This window comes from Amyelois transitella, chromosome 19 (genome assembly GCF_032362555.1).
Source record: "Amyelois transitella isolate CPQ chromosome 19, ilAmyTran1.1, whole genome shotgun sequence".
Lineage (NCBI taxonomy): Eukaryota > Metazoa > Arthropoda > Insecta > Lepidoptera > Pyralidae > Amyelois > Amyelois transitella.
The window spans coordinates 3,717,193-3,738,388 of record NC_083522.1 but is presented as its reverse complement, the minus strand read 5'-3'; the positions used below and the strand labels follow the sequence as shown (position 1 = coordinate 3,738,388).

The window sequence follows — 21,196 nt, the reverse complement described above, 5'->3', positions numbered from 1 at the left end:
ATTGTAAAACAGTACTTCAAACTTTATATCATACGTCGTCATCTTATATTGCATTTTGAACGATAATCGATATACCATCGACACAAATATAATCGAATAACGTACGCATATTAATATTTGAAGGAGGAAGTATTTACTGTAACGGCGCACCACGTGGGCCCGCATGTCGTAAACACAGCAATTGCATTTACACATAGGAAAACATGACACTCATGAATAATTATCGATAGAGGAATAAAAACTATTAAGTGGTCCAACTGACAAATTGAACCGAGAATTTACGATCGACGCGAACAAACAATTTATTAAGTTCGCATTTTATATAAAATATGTGCATGTAATTAAATAGTCACATGTTGTTAGCCATTGCCTAAAATAAGGATCCCTAGTAGTTAAGTAGTTCATTTCTAAAATTCTCAATAAAGCTATTATGGTGTAATAGAATAATATCATCACATATTATTTATATCTAATATTTAATTGTTGTTTTATCGTATCATACTAAAGTATCAAAGACACTTGTCATGTCAATGCACTGTATTGACGATGTAAGCAAAACAAAAGCATTATCTTATCTAGCACCCTCAAAATCATTATGGTACATGAAACATTTTTTTAAATATTTACCATTAACATGTCAATGCAAACATTTTTAAATGTTTGCATGCATCTATGAAAAATCTATGAAAAAAAAACCACTTCGATCGTTGTATATATTATCATTTTCATTCAAGCTCATCGATTGAGGGTACAATTGACCGAATATTAAATTTAATATAAATATATTAGCCAAATTATATATTTTCCTCTTTAAGTTATTATAGGGAAAAACTTCTTAGTCTAGTTTTGTGTCATTCCGCATAATTGTAGCGATATCCTTTGCGACTACGCAGTAGATATACAATTATATGCATGTATCACTAAATACTTACGCGATAAGGCCACACGCTTGATTGGATAGGGAAATAGGCGGGTAACTAGAGTTGATGATAGTGTAAAGTATTAAAAAAGTTAATGTTTCTGTTCAATACTGAATATAGCTGAGATAGTAATCGGAAAAATGCGCCGTAATTAGAGAGACATATATCTTATAACTGATAAAAATTTCTTTTATACAGAAAACTTAAAAATTAACATAATTTTAATAATAACAAAATTTCTTTGTTACAGTTGTACGAAATCAGCGATGACCCACAAAGGAAAGAGTTCCTAGATGACCTCTTCTCATTCATGCAAAAGCGAGGTAAGTCCATTTTCCCACATTTAGTTCCAACATTATTAAACATGCTTTGATTAATCCCCTGTAACAATTGATGTTTCTTGTAATTTATCATGACTCTAAATGCTCCATTCACGATCATCGAAATGATACAATACGTCCAATTTGAATGGACATTTGTTCTGTTACAAATAGTTTCAAATGAGAGCTCTCTGTTCTTTGGGAAGTAGATACAAATCAGATATAAGTTAAATCAGTCATTGGTTGTATAAACGATTTTATATTGTGGAGATCGGTGGTCAAGTGATAAGGATCTGAATGATTGACGACTCTGCGCTGTCGTACTGGAGCTGTGAGCTATTAATGAAAGTTATAGAAGCTCAAAGTATTAGTAACTTCATATGCGTTACTTGTTTATTATGCATGTAGTTAAAGGCAAATTAAAACTTTGTTGAAATAAAAGTTTAAATATTCCTTACCCAAAATTTATCACATTAAACATGATGTACTAATAATTAATATGAAGCACTCTTACACATTAATCTCAGTTATTAATTAAGGCTATAGAACTGTTACATACGGAACGAGTGTGAGAATTCGCTATATGGGCTTTATCCGTAAAGATAATCATTATATTTTAAATATCATAATAGAAATAATTAAGCAGGAGATGTTCAATTCCCTCGAGCGAGATCGTGGGCGAGTGATTGATAACTCAGCATCTGTCTCGTTTCAAGTTGTGCACTTGCATATAGTTTGTCTCTTTCTGGCATTAATTGATCTTTGTTATAAATGGCGCCATAACTGTCGTTGGATCACCCTGATATCTCTCGCTCTATTATTTTAGAATCAATAGTGTTTTTGACGTAACAATTTTCCATTGAATGCTATAATGTATCATCATCTGAGTTGAGATACATTTCAGGATAACAATTCACTCTATACTATATCTGAAATATCAACAGAACAGGGCTTGGCCGATTTTCCGCAAATTGAACAAAATAGTTTGAAGGTCTGTTTTATAAGCTTATGATATTATCCTTCACGTCAAGCCTTTGAGTTAATTTCACTTGATTATTTTTGTGTAATGGTCGATATCTGAACATATTTCAATATTCTTTATAAATTAATAGCGGTACTTTTATTTATACTATAATTTTGGTAAAAAAAATTGTTTACCCGGTTCTTGAAACAGGATGATTAATTTAGCAGATGTCAGTTCACATGGCACATCTAAATACCTGCATCCAATTCTAAATGCAATAATTTGCTTACCCAAGTATTATCGTCAGTGTAATTACACTTTAACAACTAGTTACTACAAAGTATAAAGAAACTAGAAGATCAATTAGGCAAACGTTTTGGTGTCCATCATATCTTCACTCAATTAATGTCAGTTAAAATTATACGATGATCGATGGCTAGAAGGCACACTTAGTAAAAAAAAGTGAATGAAATCTATAATTAAGAACTGGGACAATTTGAATAAGCTTCTTATTGTAGTCTGATTTTGATGTTTGCTAACAATCTTTTTAAAAAAACACAGATTTCTTTTCGATTTTTTTTAAGAATGGTTAAATTTTTGAATTCAGTGCAATGTAATGCATGATGCTAATTAGATCTGACTAGCAGGCAAAAGTTAGTCAATTTATAAATAACACTCAGTTTGAGCCCAGGGTTCTGCAACAAGGCCAACAGTCAGCACACGTTGAGAGTATCAAACCTCTCCATCGCAACAGGCGGCTTATCTTGTTCGAATAAATTATTATTCAATTTATCACATCCCAGCGTAACCAATAAACTTCTGGTCGTTATTACGCGCAATGCGATAACAGCGAGAACTAATCGGTATTCCTCTGATTTTCAAACAAGATTAGATTCAATTAAAAAATAATAAAACGTATTTATACCCTTTTGCGAGCAACGTATAACTTGTAGGTATTTGACAAAAACACTCGACTGTGGTATTTGAATGCCGCAGGGCATCTTAAATTAGTAGAATTAATTTATTCGACCCAGGCTAATCTCGCATATGTGTGCCTCCATCACTCCAACTGATCTCCTCGTATTAATAATGTTTTATCATTTATTATTGCTCATGAGTAATGAAAGTTAGCCCGCCACGCCCCGCGCCTTCTCTGCACTCTGTCTTCGTCTTGCGTTTGAAAAAAGAAATTAAAAATCTTTTTTTTTCTTATTTATTAACCTCCGACGTTTAATTTAATGCCAGCGACAAACGATTATGTAAATGTTGATCAAAATATTGCTTGGTGGGTGTTCCTGAATCGATTAAGTTTTTGCCGTTTGATTTTGATGAGGTGCGTTTGCAATTTTTTTTTAATACTTTATTCATTGGTTTTGTGATGTGTGACCTCACATTTAAATTTTTATCCAGATTTATGCATAACATATTCTTCAAGATATTCTTTTTATAAAGGTGTTGCACGTTAAAATAAATATATAATATATAAATATGTAAATAGATGGTATGATGACTATTGTTTTGTTTTTCATGTCCAAGATATTATCCCAAGGTCCTTAGTCAATGAGCATGTTATGAGGGTAGTATGGCAGGTGGAGGGGGGGGGGGGATCCTCGTGTAACCACGTGGCCAGCTCGTTAGCAGCTGATTGATCGGCCATCGGCCTTCTGACTCATCTACAGGGTGACGTTCACTTGTGGCGCCAAGACAGGGCACGAAGAATACTATATTTTGGTATGCAAGTTTTTTTTTGTATGCAAGGTTGACAAAATCTAGTTTTTTGGGAATTTGTGATTGTTGTGGTGGTAATGTGTCTTGATTGTTGTTACGAACTGTGTAAAATCCTCATAATTTTAATTTCTTTTCCATACCTATTTTTCATAAATTATGATATAGTTATATATGATATACATTGTTAAGCAGTTTATACCTAGAGAAGAGAATATATTAAAAAAATATTGAAACTTAGTTAAACTTGAAATCTATATCTTCAAATTTTGAGTAATATAAAAATTTTACTTACATGTTATTAAGAGGTTATTTTTTACTGTTCTTTTAGCAAAACATGACAAAAGTTTTCATCAACATAATGTTAAACATAATAATAGCGACACCCTGTATATCCACACCTATTGTTTCACTTGTTAATAGCGAGTGTGGTATAACTAATAACATCTCATTCGGATTCATTTCCCGTGATTAATTATCTGTTTAATCGATATAAGATGTTGTGCCAACAGCCTTCTCATGTTTCTTCAAAAAGCTCATCCAAAATTGAACTTTCCTCAGTTAATTTTAGGGTTCAAATAGATTTGGCATTAACTCGATGATAGATTAGCTTAAAGAGTTGATCTATCAAATTTTTTTCGTCTCATTGAAGCTTTTGTTGGGATTTTAATTGGTGTCTTAAACTGGCTTGTAGTTAATTCGATTTTGAGGCGAGTTCAGTCATTTGTTTTCTTCAGTCTAACTAATCTAAAGTTGATTGATTAGATAAGACTCTGATTCTGGGCGTGGCCGGCTGTGGATTTAATTGTGCGGCGAAAAACTTTGTTATTACATTTTTAATTAGCATTAGCTTTTTTCGATAATGAGCAATTGTTTTTCTTGTCTAATAAGCATATTTTGTTGTTGACATACGTTATGAAAGTTTAATTATTTATACTATTAATGTAGTTAACCGAACCTATATCCCACCTTTTTATTCAAATATATTTCGTCTAAGATTTTGATTCACTCGGTCTTTGTACGTAGTAAAAACCATCTTTCGTGGCCTATCAATCTCTTCAAGACTGCTGGCTCCGTCTACCCTGTGAGGGATATAGACGTGACTATATGTATGTATGTAAAACCATAAATCGGATATATGTGGTCAACTTCATAGAGCTTCAGTAGGTAAACACGTCTTAACGTCATTATAAATTAAATTCAGTGTAGCAATGAATTTCTATTATTACCCTAGCTAACAGTATTGTCGTGCCGTTTTAAATAACCCACGATTGATGATCTGAATAGTATAAGGGTGAAGATTGATGACTGACTGACTGACATACTGAGACGAATTCCGCATTATTATAATTTCTTTAAGATCTTAGAATTTCATTCAGTACTGAAATATAGGCTAAATTATTTAAAAAAAAATAACATCTAATACATGTATGTCTCGGTTTTAAATTTGTCTTCTACGATTATATATTTTATATACATACAAGGAGGTGTGCCTCGTTCTCAAATAAATGCACACACACAAAGACATTTTTTTCGGTTTTTGAAATAGCAGATAAATAATTGGCATATTAGTAGTGTATGGTAAAAATAACATTTAATTACTTTATTATCAAATTGATAATAATGTATCACGTTACAGTTAAATCAATGTACTTTTTCATGTAAATAATAATGTATTTTATTTGTAACACAAAAATATGAATAACGATTAAATTTTTCCGCTACAATTTAACACATCGCTAAGTGGTTTAGTGCCGTTTTGAAGATGGAGTAGGTATTTCACATATTGTAAAATAGGAGGAAAACTTATTAAATAAATAGATAAATATGTTCCGCCATTGCATTGATAAAATTGACATAGTTATTTTATAAATGATTTTAGTCATTCAGACATTCGAGACATCATATTTTTATTTTGTTAGTCACGCCCGAAAATTTTATGAAAAGTCAATCAAGATATGAGTACATATACTTATTAAAGATACTGGTCTATAGTATCTATGTATAAAAAAAAAACATTTCCCGCCAAATGCCACCGATTTCCAATAAAACGTTTTGAATGTGGAACGCCCCTCGCTAACTGCGTCGTCTCGTAGTAGACATTGTGACGGTCATCTCGCGCCAATAACGGTTCTGCTAGTCACGCTTTCAATGGAGGCGTACAAACCATAAGCGGAAAGCGTGTTTCTTTATAAACAATTTATTTGGAGTAAAATCGTAGCTTCAAGATTTATTAGCTTTGCTATGTTCCTTTTGATAAATCAGTTAAATTGCAATTTAAGTAATGTTAGAGTAGATATTTATAATTGACTGTCTTCTATATCCATACAATGAAAAGAAAGCAGTTCGTTGACATTTAAAGTACTTATAATTAACCAACTTTCCCGTCATACCATTACAAACATGATCATCGTGGGTAAACTGTATTGAGAAGCTACTGGTTTGTTTACTTTTGATTTGGTAGACATTCGTTTTAAAAAGAAAACACACTTTTTCCAAGTCAATTTAAAAAGTTGACATTCCATTTTAAACGTGTTCCATATGTTGGCGTTACAAATAATACTGAAGTGATTAAAAGAGTATAATAAAAGAAACATCTTTCTCATTTCAACAGATTCCTTTAAGATTATGATCGATTATATTTTTGTCGTGTTTTCACAGTGTTGTGAAAAATGCTAGAGACATTTCATGTCATCAAACGCGCGTCGGCAGCTGCTTGATTCTTAAACAAATAAAAAATGGAATTAATCAACGTTTTCTTAGTGATGGGAAACGTTATATTTTCTTCTCACGATTCTGTCATACAACTATCATAAATTTTGCTCTTCCTTATTTGCTGATGGATGTAAGAATGTTATAAAAACTAACTACGTTTACCCGCAGGTTCAATCTTTAATTTTTCTAAATATAACATAATAATCACTTCTATATCCCTAACGGGGTAGATAAGACCAATAGTCTTGAAAAGACTGAAAGGCCATCCTTTATAATGTTGAAAATATGTTAAAAAAATGACTTTACCGTTACCTTTTTACGAGGCAGCAAAGGCCTCAAACAAAAATATATTTAAAACAAACTTTACAATTGAATAAAATTTATAAATTATTAAAATGTAATCCATACAAAAAATATTGTCTAATATAAAGTGTAACATTTATGTTTCCATCACTAGCGGAGCAAATGAACTACCTCGTGTGTTTCCTGCAACACGGCCACAGATTCGATGCTAATCTTAAACGTAAATTAATATATCAAAGTCCGCATTTTATTTTGTGTTACACATTTTAATTCAATCGCCCACATTTACGACTCTATTAATATAATCTCGAGTTAAATGAATCTTTTGTTCTGCCCCGATAAAATAGTCTTTGATGTCACACCGTATATCTGGTGGTACATTTTTATGTCACTTCAGAATGTGTCACGTGTTAAGATTTAATGTATTTTATTGTCTACAAATTACAATGTAGTTATAAATATATTTTTTTGAGTTGAATAAAATCATTCAAGAAAAATTGAAAGTTTCTACGCAAAGCCTTATTATCATAAGATCTGTCTGAATAAATGTAAACATCTGCCCAGATTTTGATTGATTTAAATTCGTACTTATGTTTTGACTGTGATGACTAAAAATCTTTTCTTTTACTAATTATACCTATCAGAGATACCCTTGACAAAATACCAAATGATGATCTTGTGTTGAAACGAAGTTGAATTGGCACCTCTAATTTAGGATGAGGGCACAATCGGGCAGTTTAGCACGCGTTAAGTGGATGACGAATTATGGCAATGTCACCGTTATACGACATTTTGTAGTTTTTGTTGTTCAATGTAATTTCTGCTGTCGTATAAAATTAATTATTACTCTTTGTATACGTATATAATTGCAGATATAAAATTCATGTCTAGCCATACAACTCATTACCCGTCAGCATTATATCATTTATTTGATTACATAAAACCTTTCCAAATTTGCAATTTTTACAGAAACAACAGCCTCCCAAAACACATTATTATTTCATCGTCAGAGTAATTAGGCAAGTACTTTATAGTATCCTATAAAATATGTAGATTTTGTTATATGTATGCTCATTAATATTTATCCTAGTTCACATTGTCATTAATTCTTGCGTCACGTCATCCAACATGTATAAAAAACATCTGCGTATGTGTTGACATTGATTTTGGCTGTTTGACATAGAATATCGATTAACTTTTTGACAGCGGTTGGTCTACGCACTATTCAGAAAACTTACTTGACCTTATAAAGATTTTTATCAGTATTTAGAACTTGCCAAGGTTTTGTCATTTGCATTGTATGTCAGAAACAATAATATTAACTATATTAAAAATAATTATTAACTACATTTAAGAAAGTACATCATTATTGTTAACAAAAAATGTATAAGTAAGTATTATGTTTTAAACAAAAACAGGTTCGTAACCAAAATTGAGCCAAACTCGGATCAGTCTTCAAAGCCATTGTTCTGGTTATCACGTGCATGTTTAATCGATTGTGTTTAGGTATCGATTACTTAATCAGAGAGAGAGAGAGAACGTATGCGGTTATGGGATTATTGTACTTACATTCGTATACAAACGCGAAATATTGGTTTAATGAAACAGACAACATGACCTTTAAAAATCTTTGTTTCAAGTTAAAAGTAACTGTTAACTTAACAGAGAAAATGATTAAAAATCTGAAAACTGTGCCTCATTTGCACATAATGGTAACATCACTCATTTGATGTATCACGATTTCAATAAGCATAGAGAATTCTTTTTTTTGATCGTTTTTATGATTCACATTAAAAAAGAAATATTTTAAAATTGAATTATCGTTCCATATTCAAATTGTCCCAACCTTTGGGTACGAGAAACAAAACCCATTGATACAATACTAGCAGTAAAGCCAGACTCCGCTCTCCATTTTGTAAACCTATTGTCCGTGTGTCCGTCCGCATCAAATGTGCTCATAAATCATATTCGTCGTAAATTCGATACGTCTTACAATGAAACATCTCTGTTCTTATTTGAATATTAAGAATCTGTGACAAGTTTTTATGTATATATGAACAAAAGCCCGCTTAGAATTCGGCACGGATTAATTAATGTCGGAATAACAAACGCCTAAAGTTGTACTTTTTGGAATATTCTTGTAAAAATATTGCGTTCCTATTTAACTTGTTATAAACATAAAATTATAAACTTAATTACTACTTTATTTAAAAAAATCCTCTGGAATTTGAAGTATTTCTTTTGTCTATAGTTGTGATTTTTCTTTAAAAGGCGTTATTATGTTCTTATTAGCAAAAGATGGACTTTATGTCACGTGATCTATTCTAGTCAATAGAAGCGCAGAAAACAATGTGTTTTTTAAATCATATTTTAAAAATTCCCCAACAATTAAACATGTTTGTATTTGGAATGCCCGTGGAATGTTTTGTAGTTATTCAAGGACCTTATATAGTCGAATCACAAATTACCCGCTATTGTTGGTTGCGGGCCACACATTAGCTGTGTTTACGCGACAAGCACGTTCTGTTACTTTGTCGCGCGACATCCAACGCGACATGTCCCATCCCTATTACAACTGTGTAAGGTCTATAATACCCCAGCATTGAAGTACGCATAGTCGGGCTAGACTATCAGCAGGGTTAATTTTAAAATTCGACGTGTGAAGGCATTTTATTAGGGATTTATTTAGAAATTGCTACATTGTTAGGTTGTTAAGGTTTGCTTAGCCCTATGCTGTACTCTGTCGTTCCTAAAAATGTACTAGTATTCTCGATTTTATTCTCCGGGGTCCACTAAAGACAACAATAGAATATATTTGACAAAGTTCACAGTTGATCATAAAGATCGGCCGCTGACTGAAATTTAAGTAATTAATGTAATTATGTAATATTAATAGTTTTTCTTTGCAATTTTTAAAGAAAAAAGTGCAAAAGTCACGTGCAAGTACGTAGTTCAGTCTTCCTTTTTCAGAATATTTTAATATGTGGCGTTAAAAAGGTGGGCCGACAACTTCATTGGGGTTCCTTCAAAATTACCAATTTGTTATCTAACAAAAACAAATACGTGACCACCTACACATTACTGGCTAATAAAGACCTTCTAAAATATTCCTTAATACTTTTCTAATAAGGATCGAACTTGTTTGTATAGACGGGCAAAGGCAAAAAAGTGATAAGTCCTTTGTAATCTGCCTGACGCCACGGCGGCCTACAGACGTTAATTGCTTAGAAATGGTTCTCTCTTGTCGTCGATAGCTAACTGTTTTATTATTGTAGTTTGTCTACCTGAATTGGAGACATTGCAGTGAATTTAGACGATGGAAAAATAGTAATCGCTTGACTCACGATTCGGCAATGTTATCGATAGTTTTATCGATGTTTGTTTTGGCGCGCGGCGACATAATCGAACCTCATTCTGTTTATGGTAAAAGGTAATTAAATTTGTTATCGTGATAGGTGTGCTTGGCGATATTATGTAACTCAATCTTACGGTTTCATTGAAGACAATTATTAACTGACAAACATTTTGATAATAATTATTGTAAGAGTATTTCTATATTAATTTCTGAATGTAAGTATGAAAATGTAAGTAAACAAAACTTTCAGAAATAAATTCAATTAACCGCATAGTATGTTCGAAAAATAATAATTAATAAATACTTTCTAATCCAATTCGTCCATTTGGCTGGCCACAAGTCTCGCTGCTTTGTTCCCGGCGACATTGTTTCCGACGTTTCTCCTCACAAACAAACGAATATCAATTCACCGGCTGCTTCAAAGCATCTGCATACACTTTTTGTAACCAGCCTTTTCATCCTTTCAAAAATTTATTTGATATTCTTGTGATAACTACGCCTTATTTTAATAGACATCGTATTGAAAATTCGAAAATCACTTTTATGGAGGTAAAAAATTGGAGACAATTATGCGTTCCTCCCTTTATATGATTATTTCGATAGAAAAAGATTTTTTTGGCACAATTCCTCCTTTCTATGGAAAGGAGAATGCCTTATGACTATGATCCTGGATTGGGAACGTCAGGTAGGTCTCACACGAAGCGACAGGAAAAGCGAACGCACAGTTGATCATGATAAAAGCTGCACTATATGAATGTGCGTAATTCCTAAGTCGTCTTTAACGACATCGGTAAACGGGTATGCATTAGCCAAATGAATTTGTTATCTTCTTTCATGTTCATCTACTTTTGTCTTCGTAAATCATCTAAAATAACGATACTTTATTCAAAAGAAATAATCACTTAATTTATTTCTTACTATTCAGCCATAGCAGATCACACTGAATTCTTTATACGGTATACTTAGAAATATTACTTCTTAGTATTGGAAGTATGCATTAGTGGATAGGAAACATGCATTATACTAACATCTTGATATCGCCCTGATTGCAAGATCGGGGGCAATTTACTAGCGCTATAGCGTTTCGTAGAAGCGGCGCCATGGCTCACGCCGCATCGTTTCTGTGTGTAATTTATGGCTTATTTCCACTTATTTCTAAGTAATTGTGCTGTTACTAAATGATGTTGGCGTGCTGTAACATTGTCTACAAACCTCCTTGATCTTGTATTTTAGTTCGATATGTAGGTATTCCATTTCTTTAGTTAGGTGCTATAGGGTAATAATCTTGATATTAATAAAAAATAAACATTATTGTTAATAGCTATTCTATTTTTTTTTGTCTTTTCATAGCTATAATGTAAATAATAAATGTGTTTTGCAATTAAAGTACGTATCGCGATATGTTAATGCATGGCTAAAAATTTAAAATTTGAAATTGTTCAATGTTAAGCGCGTATTTGTTTAAATGTACTTTCTTAACTATTATGGCCCATAATTATTATGGCAAAGATTAATTTATTTGCTATTTAAATGAGCTGTATGTATTTATATTAAAAGCATTGTTTCATCATAGTCATTTAGACGTCATGACAGCTATAAATCATATATTTCACATCTCATCTCAAATAGAAAGTTTTGATGATTTCAATTCATAACCGGATTGTGTTGGGATCCTTGTTTGAACCTTTTAAATGTAAGTAGCGGATCTGTAGTCCACTTTCGTTCTAAATAATTCGTTTCCAATTTAAAGTAAGTAAATCCTGATGGGAACGCAAGTAAACAACATAAGTTATGTTGTTCACTTCAACTAGTCAAATATCTTTAGAAGTATAAATACTATTTAATATATTTAATATACCTTTATCGTTTTATTATTTCTACTAGCTGTCCCGGCAAACGTTATTTTGTTGTTAATTTTTAAGTATTTCTTGTAAAAAACAAATTAATGGTGGACAACCCTTATCACTAAGAGGTATGAAAAATATAAGTACGTTGGCCGATTCTCAGACCTACTCAATATGCTCACAAAATTTCATGAGAATCGGTCAAGCCGTTTCGGAGGAGTACGGGAACGATTATTGTGACACGAAAATTGTATATATAAGATCATCGATATGAAATATTTTCGCAAAATCAGCCATTTTATAAGCATGTAATCTTATTTCATATTGTATACCAACAACATTGTTCCTTTCAGCCGCATTTTGCGTAATAACCTCTTAATTAGTATAATTGTGTAATTGTCTCCTAGATCTCGAGATAGCTGGATTGCAAATCTTGATACTGACAATAAGTATGTAATTTAGAGCCCTGTTTATATCTTATATCACATTAACTGCGGCTTCTTTTGTTTGGTTGCGATAGCGATGTAATTTAACATGTTTCCTTGTGTGGTTGCATTTTTTTAGTTATCACTTTTTTATATACTAACAAGTTAAATAGATATAATAATTTTGTACGATCAGCACTAATTAGTGTCAATCAGTACTGAGACCGACTATGAAATGCATTTTTAAGGACAAGGAGTTTCCACAGAATTTAGCTGTTCTTATAGGTAAATATTTCATAATTCTTATTAGTTATCATTCTAGTTCACTCTGGAACTTAAAAAGATCTGGATCTTGTACTAGAGAGTCGTTATATAACTTTAGCTGTTAAAAGTTTTTATACAATATAAAAATTCTAGAGATAATATAAAAATTTTAAGAGATTAATACATATAGTCTTCTTTTTATTCTTATAGGAAGGAAAAAGAACATTGAATGTATATTACTATACAATAGTTTATCAAAGTTATTCTGAAAAATGTATTTAACAATCAAAAACAATATGAAACCGTTTGAAATCGTTTAGCAAAACCCACCAAAACATTTCATTTCAAATTCAAATCACTATAATATATTTTGCATGTTTGTAAACTGAAAAATTTCGTATTGGTATAAGCGTACGTATGATGTAATAGAAATCTAATTCCATAGAAATTGTATAAGACTGGTGGAGGTCACACGTTGCTATGTTTGTGAAACATGATGCTGATATTTTAATTGATTAACTATAGTTTTGATGTAATCTGCTATGAAAAAAATTCTTCCTGACAAAGTTTTAGAGCATGATATGGTTTAATTTTTGGGAAAAGCATTTGTATTATGAATATTTCTCTCTTATCATTGCTTATTTTCGATTTCTTTCAGTTATTGGTTTAAAAGCTTGATGTGGGTTACGAATGAACATGTTATCATAGCATGTAATTATTTATAAAATGCATCGACTGTACGCATGTCATCGTGCCTTGTATTTACCAATTTTGGGAATATTCGATAAGGTTTTCTTAACATTAAATTTTACTGCAAATAATTCAATGATGACTCTCATTAACGCAAAGATAACTTAGGTATATACCGAGCTATTTTGATGTCAACAAATGCTCGCTAGCTATAAATAAAATAGCTCGATTAGCGTTTACCTCATAAATCATCCGGACTATAGTGTCAAAACACATCCACACATTCTCTGATCTCGTTGCTATTCAAAATATATACTTTCTACCACTCAGTCGGCCCGGCTAATTACTTTAGTGCTTTATTTTTTACTTTTAAAATAGGACAATGTTGTTTGTTTAATTTAGTCACGATGAAACGTTTTTATTTTTCACCTAGTTATCGAAATATTTAGGTCAATTTCACCTAGTTGGTATTTACGCCATGTTTAGATGAATAAGTTAAAGAGAATCAATTGTCGTTTTGTGGAACATAAAATTTATTATTTGATATTGACATCAACATTGATATTTTTAACGTGTCATAACAGATATGAATACGTAATTAGATATTCAGTTATTTGTCATCTTCCACAGTCCACAATATTTTTAAATGACAAGGTATGTTCAGTGTTAAACATCGAATTTAATTCCTCTACGTCAGTAAGCCGTGATTTAAAAGCCCACAGAAATTCAAATGTTATGTGTAAATCGGCAGTTTTGGCTCGGTTCCATCACGTGACTATTGTTAAAATTACCGTAAATATTAGTTGTATACCTATAACTTTACTGTATAAGTGTAACCTACTACGGCGTGTTTATAATACGTATATGAGTTTGTTATTTATCTGTACCAGTCATTATATAACTGGGGCTATACATATATTGAACACATTTCGCGATGGCTTGATTTGCGGCACGTCTGTAAATATGAACTTAGATGATTGAAATAAAGTACTTTAAAAAAATGTATAAGTAACATGTCAAATGTACCATCTATACCTACATATAAACTTACCTATCTATAGCACTGCTTCTCCGTCGAGTATGCTCAGAACACCCTGTCCAAGTTTATTTGATTAAAGATATATATCACGGATGAATTTCTCCATACTGTAATAAGATCTAAGAGTGGTCTCCCCGCTCCATATATTCGGAGAGATGTTTATATTTGCACATTCATCAATGTGCTTTGTAAGCATTGTTCCGATGATTTAAACTAGCTCTTTGATCACAGCCATTACATTTGTTTCGCCAGAATGGTATTAATCAAATGCATTTATTACGCTCTCATTCAAAATTAACAGCCGTAGATTAAGTGCTTCTAAGAACTGGCTATCAAATATTCTGACAATAACTGTTACTTCCCCAATACTGTCTTGGTCGCAACCACAATATCTAAAACGTCATATTTCTGGATAACGGCCAATGCTTTATGAGTATTTATTGTTGTATTGTCATTTGCATTAGTTCCGACCTTTTGGAATTCAGGTAAATTTATTGGAGTATGCATAGAAGACAGGAGACAAATTTAACTTTGAACTATTCTTGTAAGAAAAATTTATATTTAATAGCTTCTCATTGTTTAAACAGTTATTATTTCTTCTCTTTTCTTCTATGCAATTAAATTCTAAACATCTTGGCATACCTATGTTTCGATAATCAATAAATTAAATAAACAATCAAAGAAATCTGTCCGCAAATAAGAAAACTCGAAATCTCCCGCGACGTCTGTCAAATTAGCATCACAAACGAAAATAGCGTCATTCTAATTATTTTGATGACTCAAACGAAATACAATTAATCTTGCCGGTTCTGTGAACTGTCCGAGTGACGGACGGACGAAAATATCGTCGCATTTCGCGATAAATAAACTTGGTAGTCGAATATCGGATTTCGATTCCATCGGTGCCGCGTATCAAAGATTTTATACGCGTGTTGAATGCTAGGCGGCGGAGCGCAGTGCCGCACGCCGCTACACCGCTCCTACAATGTCTTTACCTATATCAGAATTTGCACGATACTACGCTTACTTCTTTTAATCATTCTGTTTAGTTTCGAAAACCTTAGCCATATCCGTTATGTCAGATCCTTAATAAGGCGCAGTGTCGCTGTTGATATTTTTTCTTCGAATTTAATCACGACATTTCGCCCGGGTCAATAATATTGTTTTATAGTTGTTAATAGGTTGTTGATTAATTCAGGCATACTAGTTCTCTAAAACCGTGAAACTCAAGAAATTAAGTAGCTTGATTGATATATTTAATCCACATAGTTTATGATATTTTTAAATAATATTATTATGCCAATAAATGAATCAAATCAGTAATCCAATCTAGGTTCTGTCCAACACCGGAAATCAGCTGTCGCATCTTGATTCCTACTGGGAGATCGGCCAATGCTAGATCCAACACGATTGGTAAACCGAGATGGGATGTTCAGCGGAACTCTAATTAGAATGCTTTTGTAAAATTAGATTTGCTGTCAGTCCATCATGCTATCTATCGTGAGTAATTCATTAAAGTTATCTGACCTTGTAGAGCTAACTTAACCAAAGGTGAATGAGCTGTATAATAATTTATTCGATCAAAACTTTCAAATTACGAAACTTATTCGACATTTAATAAATATAGTCGTCAACTTTTTAGAACAACCTTTTTAGTGAAGTGATTGCAACACTAACGCTTTTGACTATTGTCCTTTTATCGCTGTGACTCTGCTCTGATGTACAGCACAAATCTACTTAGTTTAACCTAGTTACTTGATTTTGTCCTAACAGTTATTTAATTAGGACACTATAGCTTTACCAGTTATTTAAGAGTTTCTCTTGGTGAATTCGACACGGAAGGTGATATAAATAACGCATGCCCTTCACGACAACAGTTATAAAAATATAGCATTCTTCAGGAGTTGACACAGAGGCGCATTGTACGGCCCTCGCCGTCTGCGCCTCGTCTAGCTCCGCACATAAATCATTCGGCTCAAATTGGAAACTTGCCTTATAAAATTCCAAATTATAACCGAAGATCTAAATGCCATAAAAACATAATTTGGATTTTAATCCCGCCGTGGTTTTACGAGCGCGTAAAGTTTGATTAATAACTTGCTGCGGTGGATTTGATAAATTCTGGACAATGTTGCACTGACCCATTTTCGGATCGGGTTCGTATTTTGGCGGGGGCCCAGACTCAACAAACCCTTGAAAGAACATGACTCATTGCGAAACATACCTACCTACAATCCTCTTTCCCGGAGGGTAGACAGCGACTACAGTTTTCCACTTGCCATAATCTTGCACACTGTTTTTGTATTTTCATTCTTTCACGTGTCTTTGTTAAACTGACAAGCATGAAATTTCAAGATTAAGGTAAAAAGGAACTTTCAGCAGATAATTTTTTTCATCAGATTTGATCAAGCTTCTCGTACGTTCGTCTAGACCTTGTAACTTCTAAAAGTTCTAATTTACACTCTCCTTGTATATTTGCTTTGTTAGCCCGCTACTATATAAGTATAATACTCTATTGAATTTCTCAAAAACAAGGTAGATGTGGATGAAGCGAAGGAAGTATGCAGAGATCGTGGCAAGTGGAAAGAGGTAGTCTCTGCCTACCCCTCCGGGAAAGAGGCGTGATTTTATGTATGTATGTAAAACAAGGTAATTCTCAACTATGTAAACGATAATTTTAATTGCTCAATTTATAATATTTCCAGCGAGTTTTATTTGAGTATAAAAAGTGACTTTTTGCTCAGTAAATAATGAAACATGCTCAGTAAAAGAAGAATATTATAGTTTGCTAATTTTATAATAGTGTCACGCACGATTAGAGGGACACAGACGTCAATCTGTCAGTCCGTCACTCCGTAACTTTTTGGTATTTCCTTCGCTCGCACTTGTCGGATACGTCCGTGTGTCGCGTTATTTCTCGATCTGTCACATGATTTGAACAGTATCAAATTTAGCGCAGCGTAGGCAGGATAGCATACATTTTGTTTTTATAATTTTGAGGTCTTTCTTTTTCGTTAGACATTTAACGTAAATTCTGTATTTTATTTTAATATCAAAATATGTACATATCATTCTAAACAAAGATTGAGATTGCTATTTTTATTATGCCTAAAACTTAAAATATATAAATAAAAAAATAAATTAAAGTTATTACTTGCTCACACTCTCACCAGCAAATTTATCAGCGCCTCAATTGGCGTCAGAGCCTTGTAAAATAATATTTAAGGCTTATTAGACGTTGGGGCATCGACGTCTGGCAGAGGAATGCCACACTCGACAATTCTCGTTACCGATTTATTCATTGGGCATATATATTTTAAAGGGCATTATCCATTGCTACGTTCGCGAGTTAACGCTATGCGCTCGTATTGGGCTACTTGGCGTGTATAGATTCTGTTTATCTCCAAGATAATTAACCCACGACACTCTTACGTTGTTTGTACTACTGATTCACCAACGTGGTTAACAACTACTGATTATGAGATTAGAAAGCTTTCCACTAAAATAATTTGTAAGAATGCTGATCTTGTAATTTCTGTTAGGACTGCTACATAAATGTCAAGATAGAGCTATTTAGACAGACGTGCAAATAATACGTATTTGGCAGGTGTCAAAGCGTTTTCTCCAACCAGCTTTTAAATTACCGTCACTTTAAATCGCTATGGCTGTCATGTATCATTCGTAGATAGTACAGTATATTGTCGGCAGCGTATAGATATCGTGCGTAGCGTAGCGAACGCGACATCAAATTCGCCAGCGGTTTTGGAGACGCGCCCTTATATCACATATATTTTATTGTTGTGCCTCTTGTGCTCGGCTGGCCGGCTCGCCGCAGGGCCCTATAAAATTATACGAATAAATAAGCAACAGATCGACTCGTAATTAAAAACATAACTTATTAATATCGTTTATTAACGCTGGCGGGTTTCGCGCCTGCCCAACAGTTTAGTAGATTTTAAATCAAGCGACAAAGGCAGGCATATTTTAATATCGATTTGAATCGAAATACGCTTGCGTCGATTTTTTTTTATTTTTGATAATACTGGAGATATAAATTTGATTGTAAATTATTAGTTATCGTAAAATTAATAATGTTTTTTTTAAGTTTATCGCATTCTCGGGTTCAAAAATTTATTAATATAATTATAACATTTTCAACCTTATTTTGACATGTAGACTGTAAACATAAAATAATAAAATTTCTTGAATCTTTCAATAGCGAAATTAACTTGGATGGACGGAATAATCGCACAAAAAATATTGAAAGGCGAGAAAGGAACAATAAACATTTTGATTTATTTTAATATAGTTATTTATGGGCTCTCACAAATTGCCCTCGTGACGGGCCCTCTTATCGAGTATCGGCACTCGATAAAATCATCGATATCTCGATCGGCGGTTCTCGATACATGGTTATTAATGGTTCCCTCATTGTACTTTTTAATGAGACACGATTTGTTTCACACCTATCTTGAAATTATACTCTTGTTTTTGATTAACCTTCCTGTTAAAATTTTATCATTGGTAAAATAGTGATAAGTCAGTTTATTTGCTAATAGGCAATTCACTTAAATAAAATAATTTCCCAAAATGGCAATCATTTTGGCAAAATATTTTATTTAAGTGAATTATATTGAACTGCTGCTCTAACTGCTTGGGTTCGTAACAAATAACATGATGTAGTACATTTAATAAATGCGCTCAAAAATATGATTCGCGAATTATTTTAACTTATATTGAAACATACGACGCGCCACATAAATAAATAACCTGTCGATACGAGTGTTAACTCACATGTAGCAGCAACAATAAAAAGCGAGGACATTACCAAAACGTCTGGTTCCGAACGATCGAATGATAACTCATCCCGTTCGGTCGTAAATCGAAAGAGCGGCCATAACTCGCGTTGGTTAATTACGAATAAATAAATAAATAATTGAATGTGAGCCGGCCGCGGGCTTAATCGATCGTGAGGAAGGTGCTAACAAGACTCATCGGCGCGTTTGCTTTGTACGAGCGAGCCACGGGAAATCGGCTACCAGATAACGCGATTGCATCGTAATTGAAACTTTGCTGAACATATTGTCTTCCGCGAAGGGAGTTCTGCTGGCCAGCTTATACATTTATGGTTCGGAAGACGTTTCCTGAGTTAAAAAGGAGCAATATATATTTATTGATAATTGTTTTGTAATGATAATTTTTAATTGAAATTTAACTTTGTCAATGTAATCATTCATCAATCATCACTGATCATTGTATAAATTTTATATGATTTATGAAAAGTGACTTTTCTTCAAAAGTAACTTAATATGATGACAAGTTCGTAATAGCAATAATCTTAATTGCAATATGGTCTTTAATGCTCTGATCATGATGCCATAAAATTTATAAGGAAAAGTCATTCAATTTGAATGAAACTGACACGAGCCGAAGATAGGCGATCCTACGGACGTGTATTGTTTTCTTCATCCATTTTTCCGACGTCGGACGATTGACGCGTATCCATTTCCTCAGACGAGAATAGTTCCGCCTCCATGGCGTGCTATAAAATAAAGGGCATCACTCGTCGCTGACGACCATCGAAATATACCGGCGAGATGTCACGGATTGCTGCTCGTTAGAAGGTAATTAGCTCATGGATCACTCATCAGTGTCTATTTAAATAGAGGTGAAAAATCGTTTATATCCAATGTAGACGCGGCCTTACCCTGACTCATTCGTGTTATTCGCGAAAAATCCGATATTAATTGCCTCCGTTTACATAAATACTCAACGGATTTGAAAATAGAATGTGTTGTTGCAACCGTCTATAATGTGAATAAAAATTTTCACTGAAATTATACCTATCTGTTGATTTTAGCAACTAACTTTTTGATATTTTAATCAACATTTAACTGTATTTTGAATTATATTTTAGCAGTTGCTTGTGCATTGAATATACATCTAAGAAATATTATGGTATCATTATTAATTTCACTAAATAAGTAGTCTAGCAATTTAAATCCTATTAACGCCAGTTAAAAGCATGGTTATGGTTTTAAGTCCTCTTAATTGATAGAATCCAGGTCGAATGGAAGGTGTGTTTGATGGATGAGCAGCTAAATTATCAGCTCCCCCCTCGCCTCGTCCCCTCTAACGACCTGGCCAAAAGCTATTATTTATAAGAAGTGATGACAGCTCTTCCGACTGGTACTCCAAGATTTAAGCGTTGCCTGATTGAAATTTAGCTATTTTTCTAGTGTTATTATACTAACTCGTATATACAGTCTATAGAGCGTCGATTTGAATTTATATATTATTTATTATTTAGACATATATGAATGATTTCTCTATAAACACACGTTAATAAATGCTACCTTTGGAGAGTATATTATTAATAAAAATATTCAGGTTATAGGCAAGTATAGAAAATACAATTACCGGAAAACTGAAGAGAAATAACGGTAAGAGGACCCCAGAGTGCTAAAAATTACAATAGAGAGAATACGTAAAAATAAATACTTGAACTGGACAAAAATTTATTTCAACAAACCAATCAGTTTATTTTTATTTGTGAAAACAGGTTACAAATGATGAAACCTTATGACGAATTGTAATGGCCTATCCAGAAATTTTTATATGGTCATTATGGT

The 21,196-nt window shown here is 32.8% G+C and overlaps 1 protein-coding gene across 2 annotated transcripts in view; it reads left to right on the top strand.

The window, feature by feature from the left end:
* Nucleotides 1-21,196, top strand: part of LOC106136732 (protein dead ringer) — a 117,450-nt gene that overhangs the window by 76,418 nt on the left and 19,836 nt on the right. For both annotated transcript variants that reach the window (XM_060949690.1, XM_060949689.1), the window contains exon 4: nucleotides 1,171-1,243. In XM_060949690.1, the coding sequence (XP_060805673.1) occupies nucleotides 1,171-1,243 (73 nt within the window). The remainder of the gene's footprint in view (nucleotides 1-1,170; nucleotides 1,244-21,196) is intronic.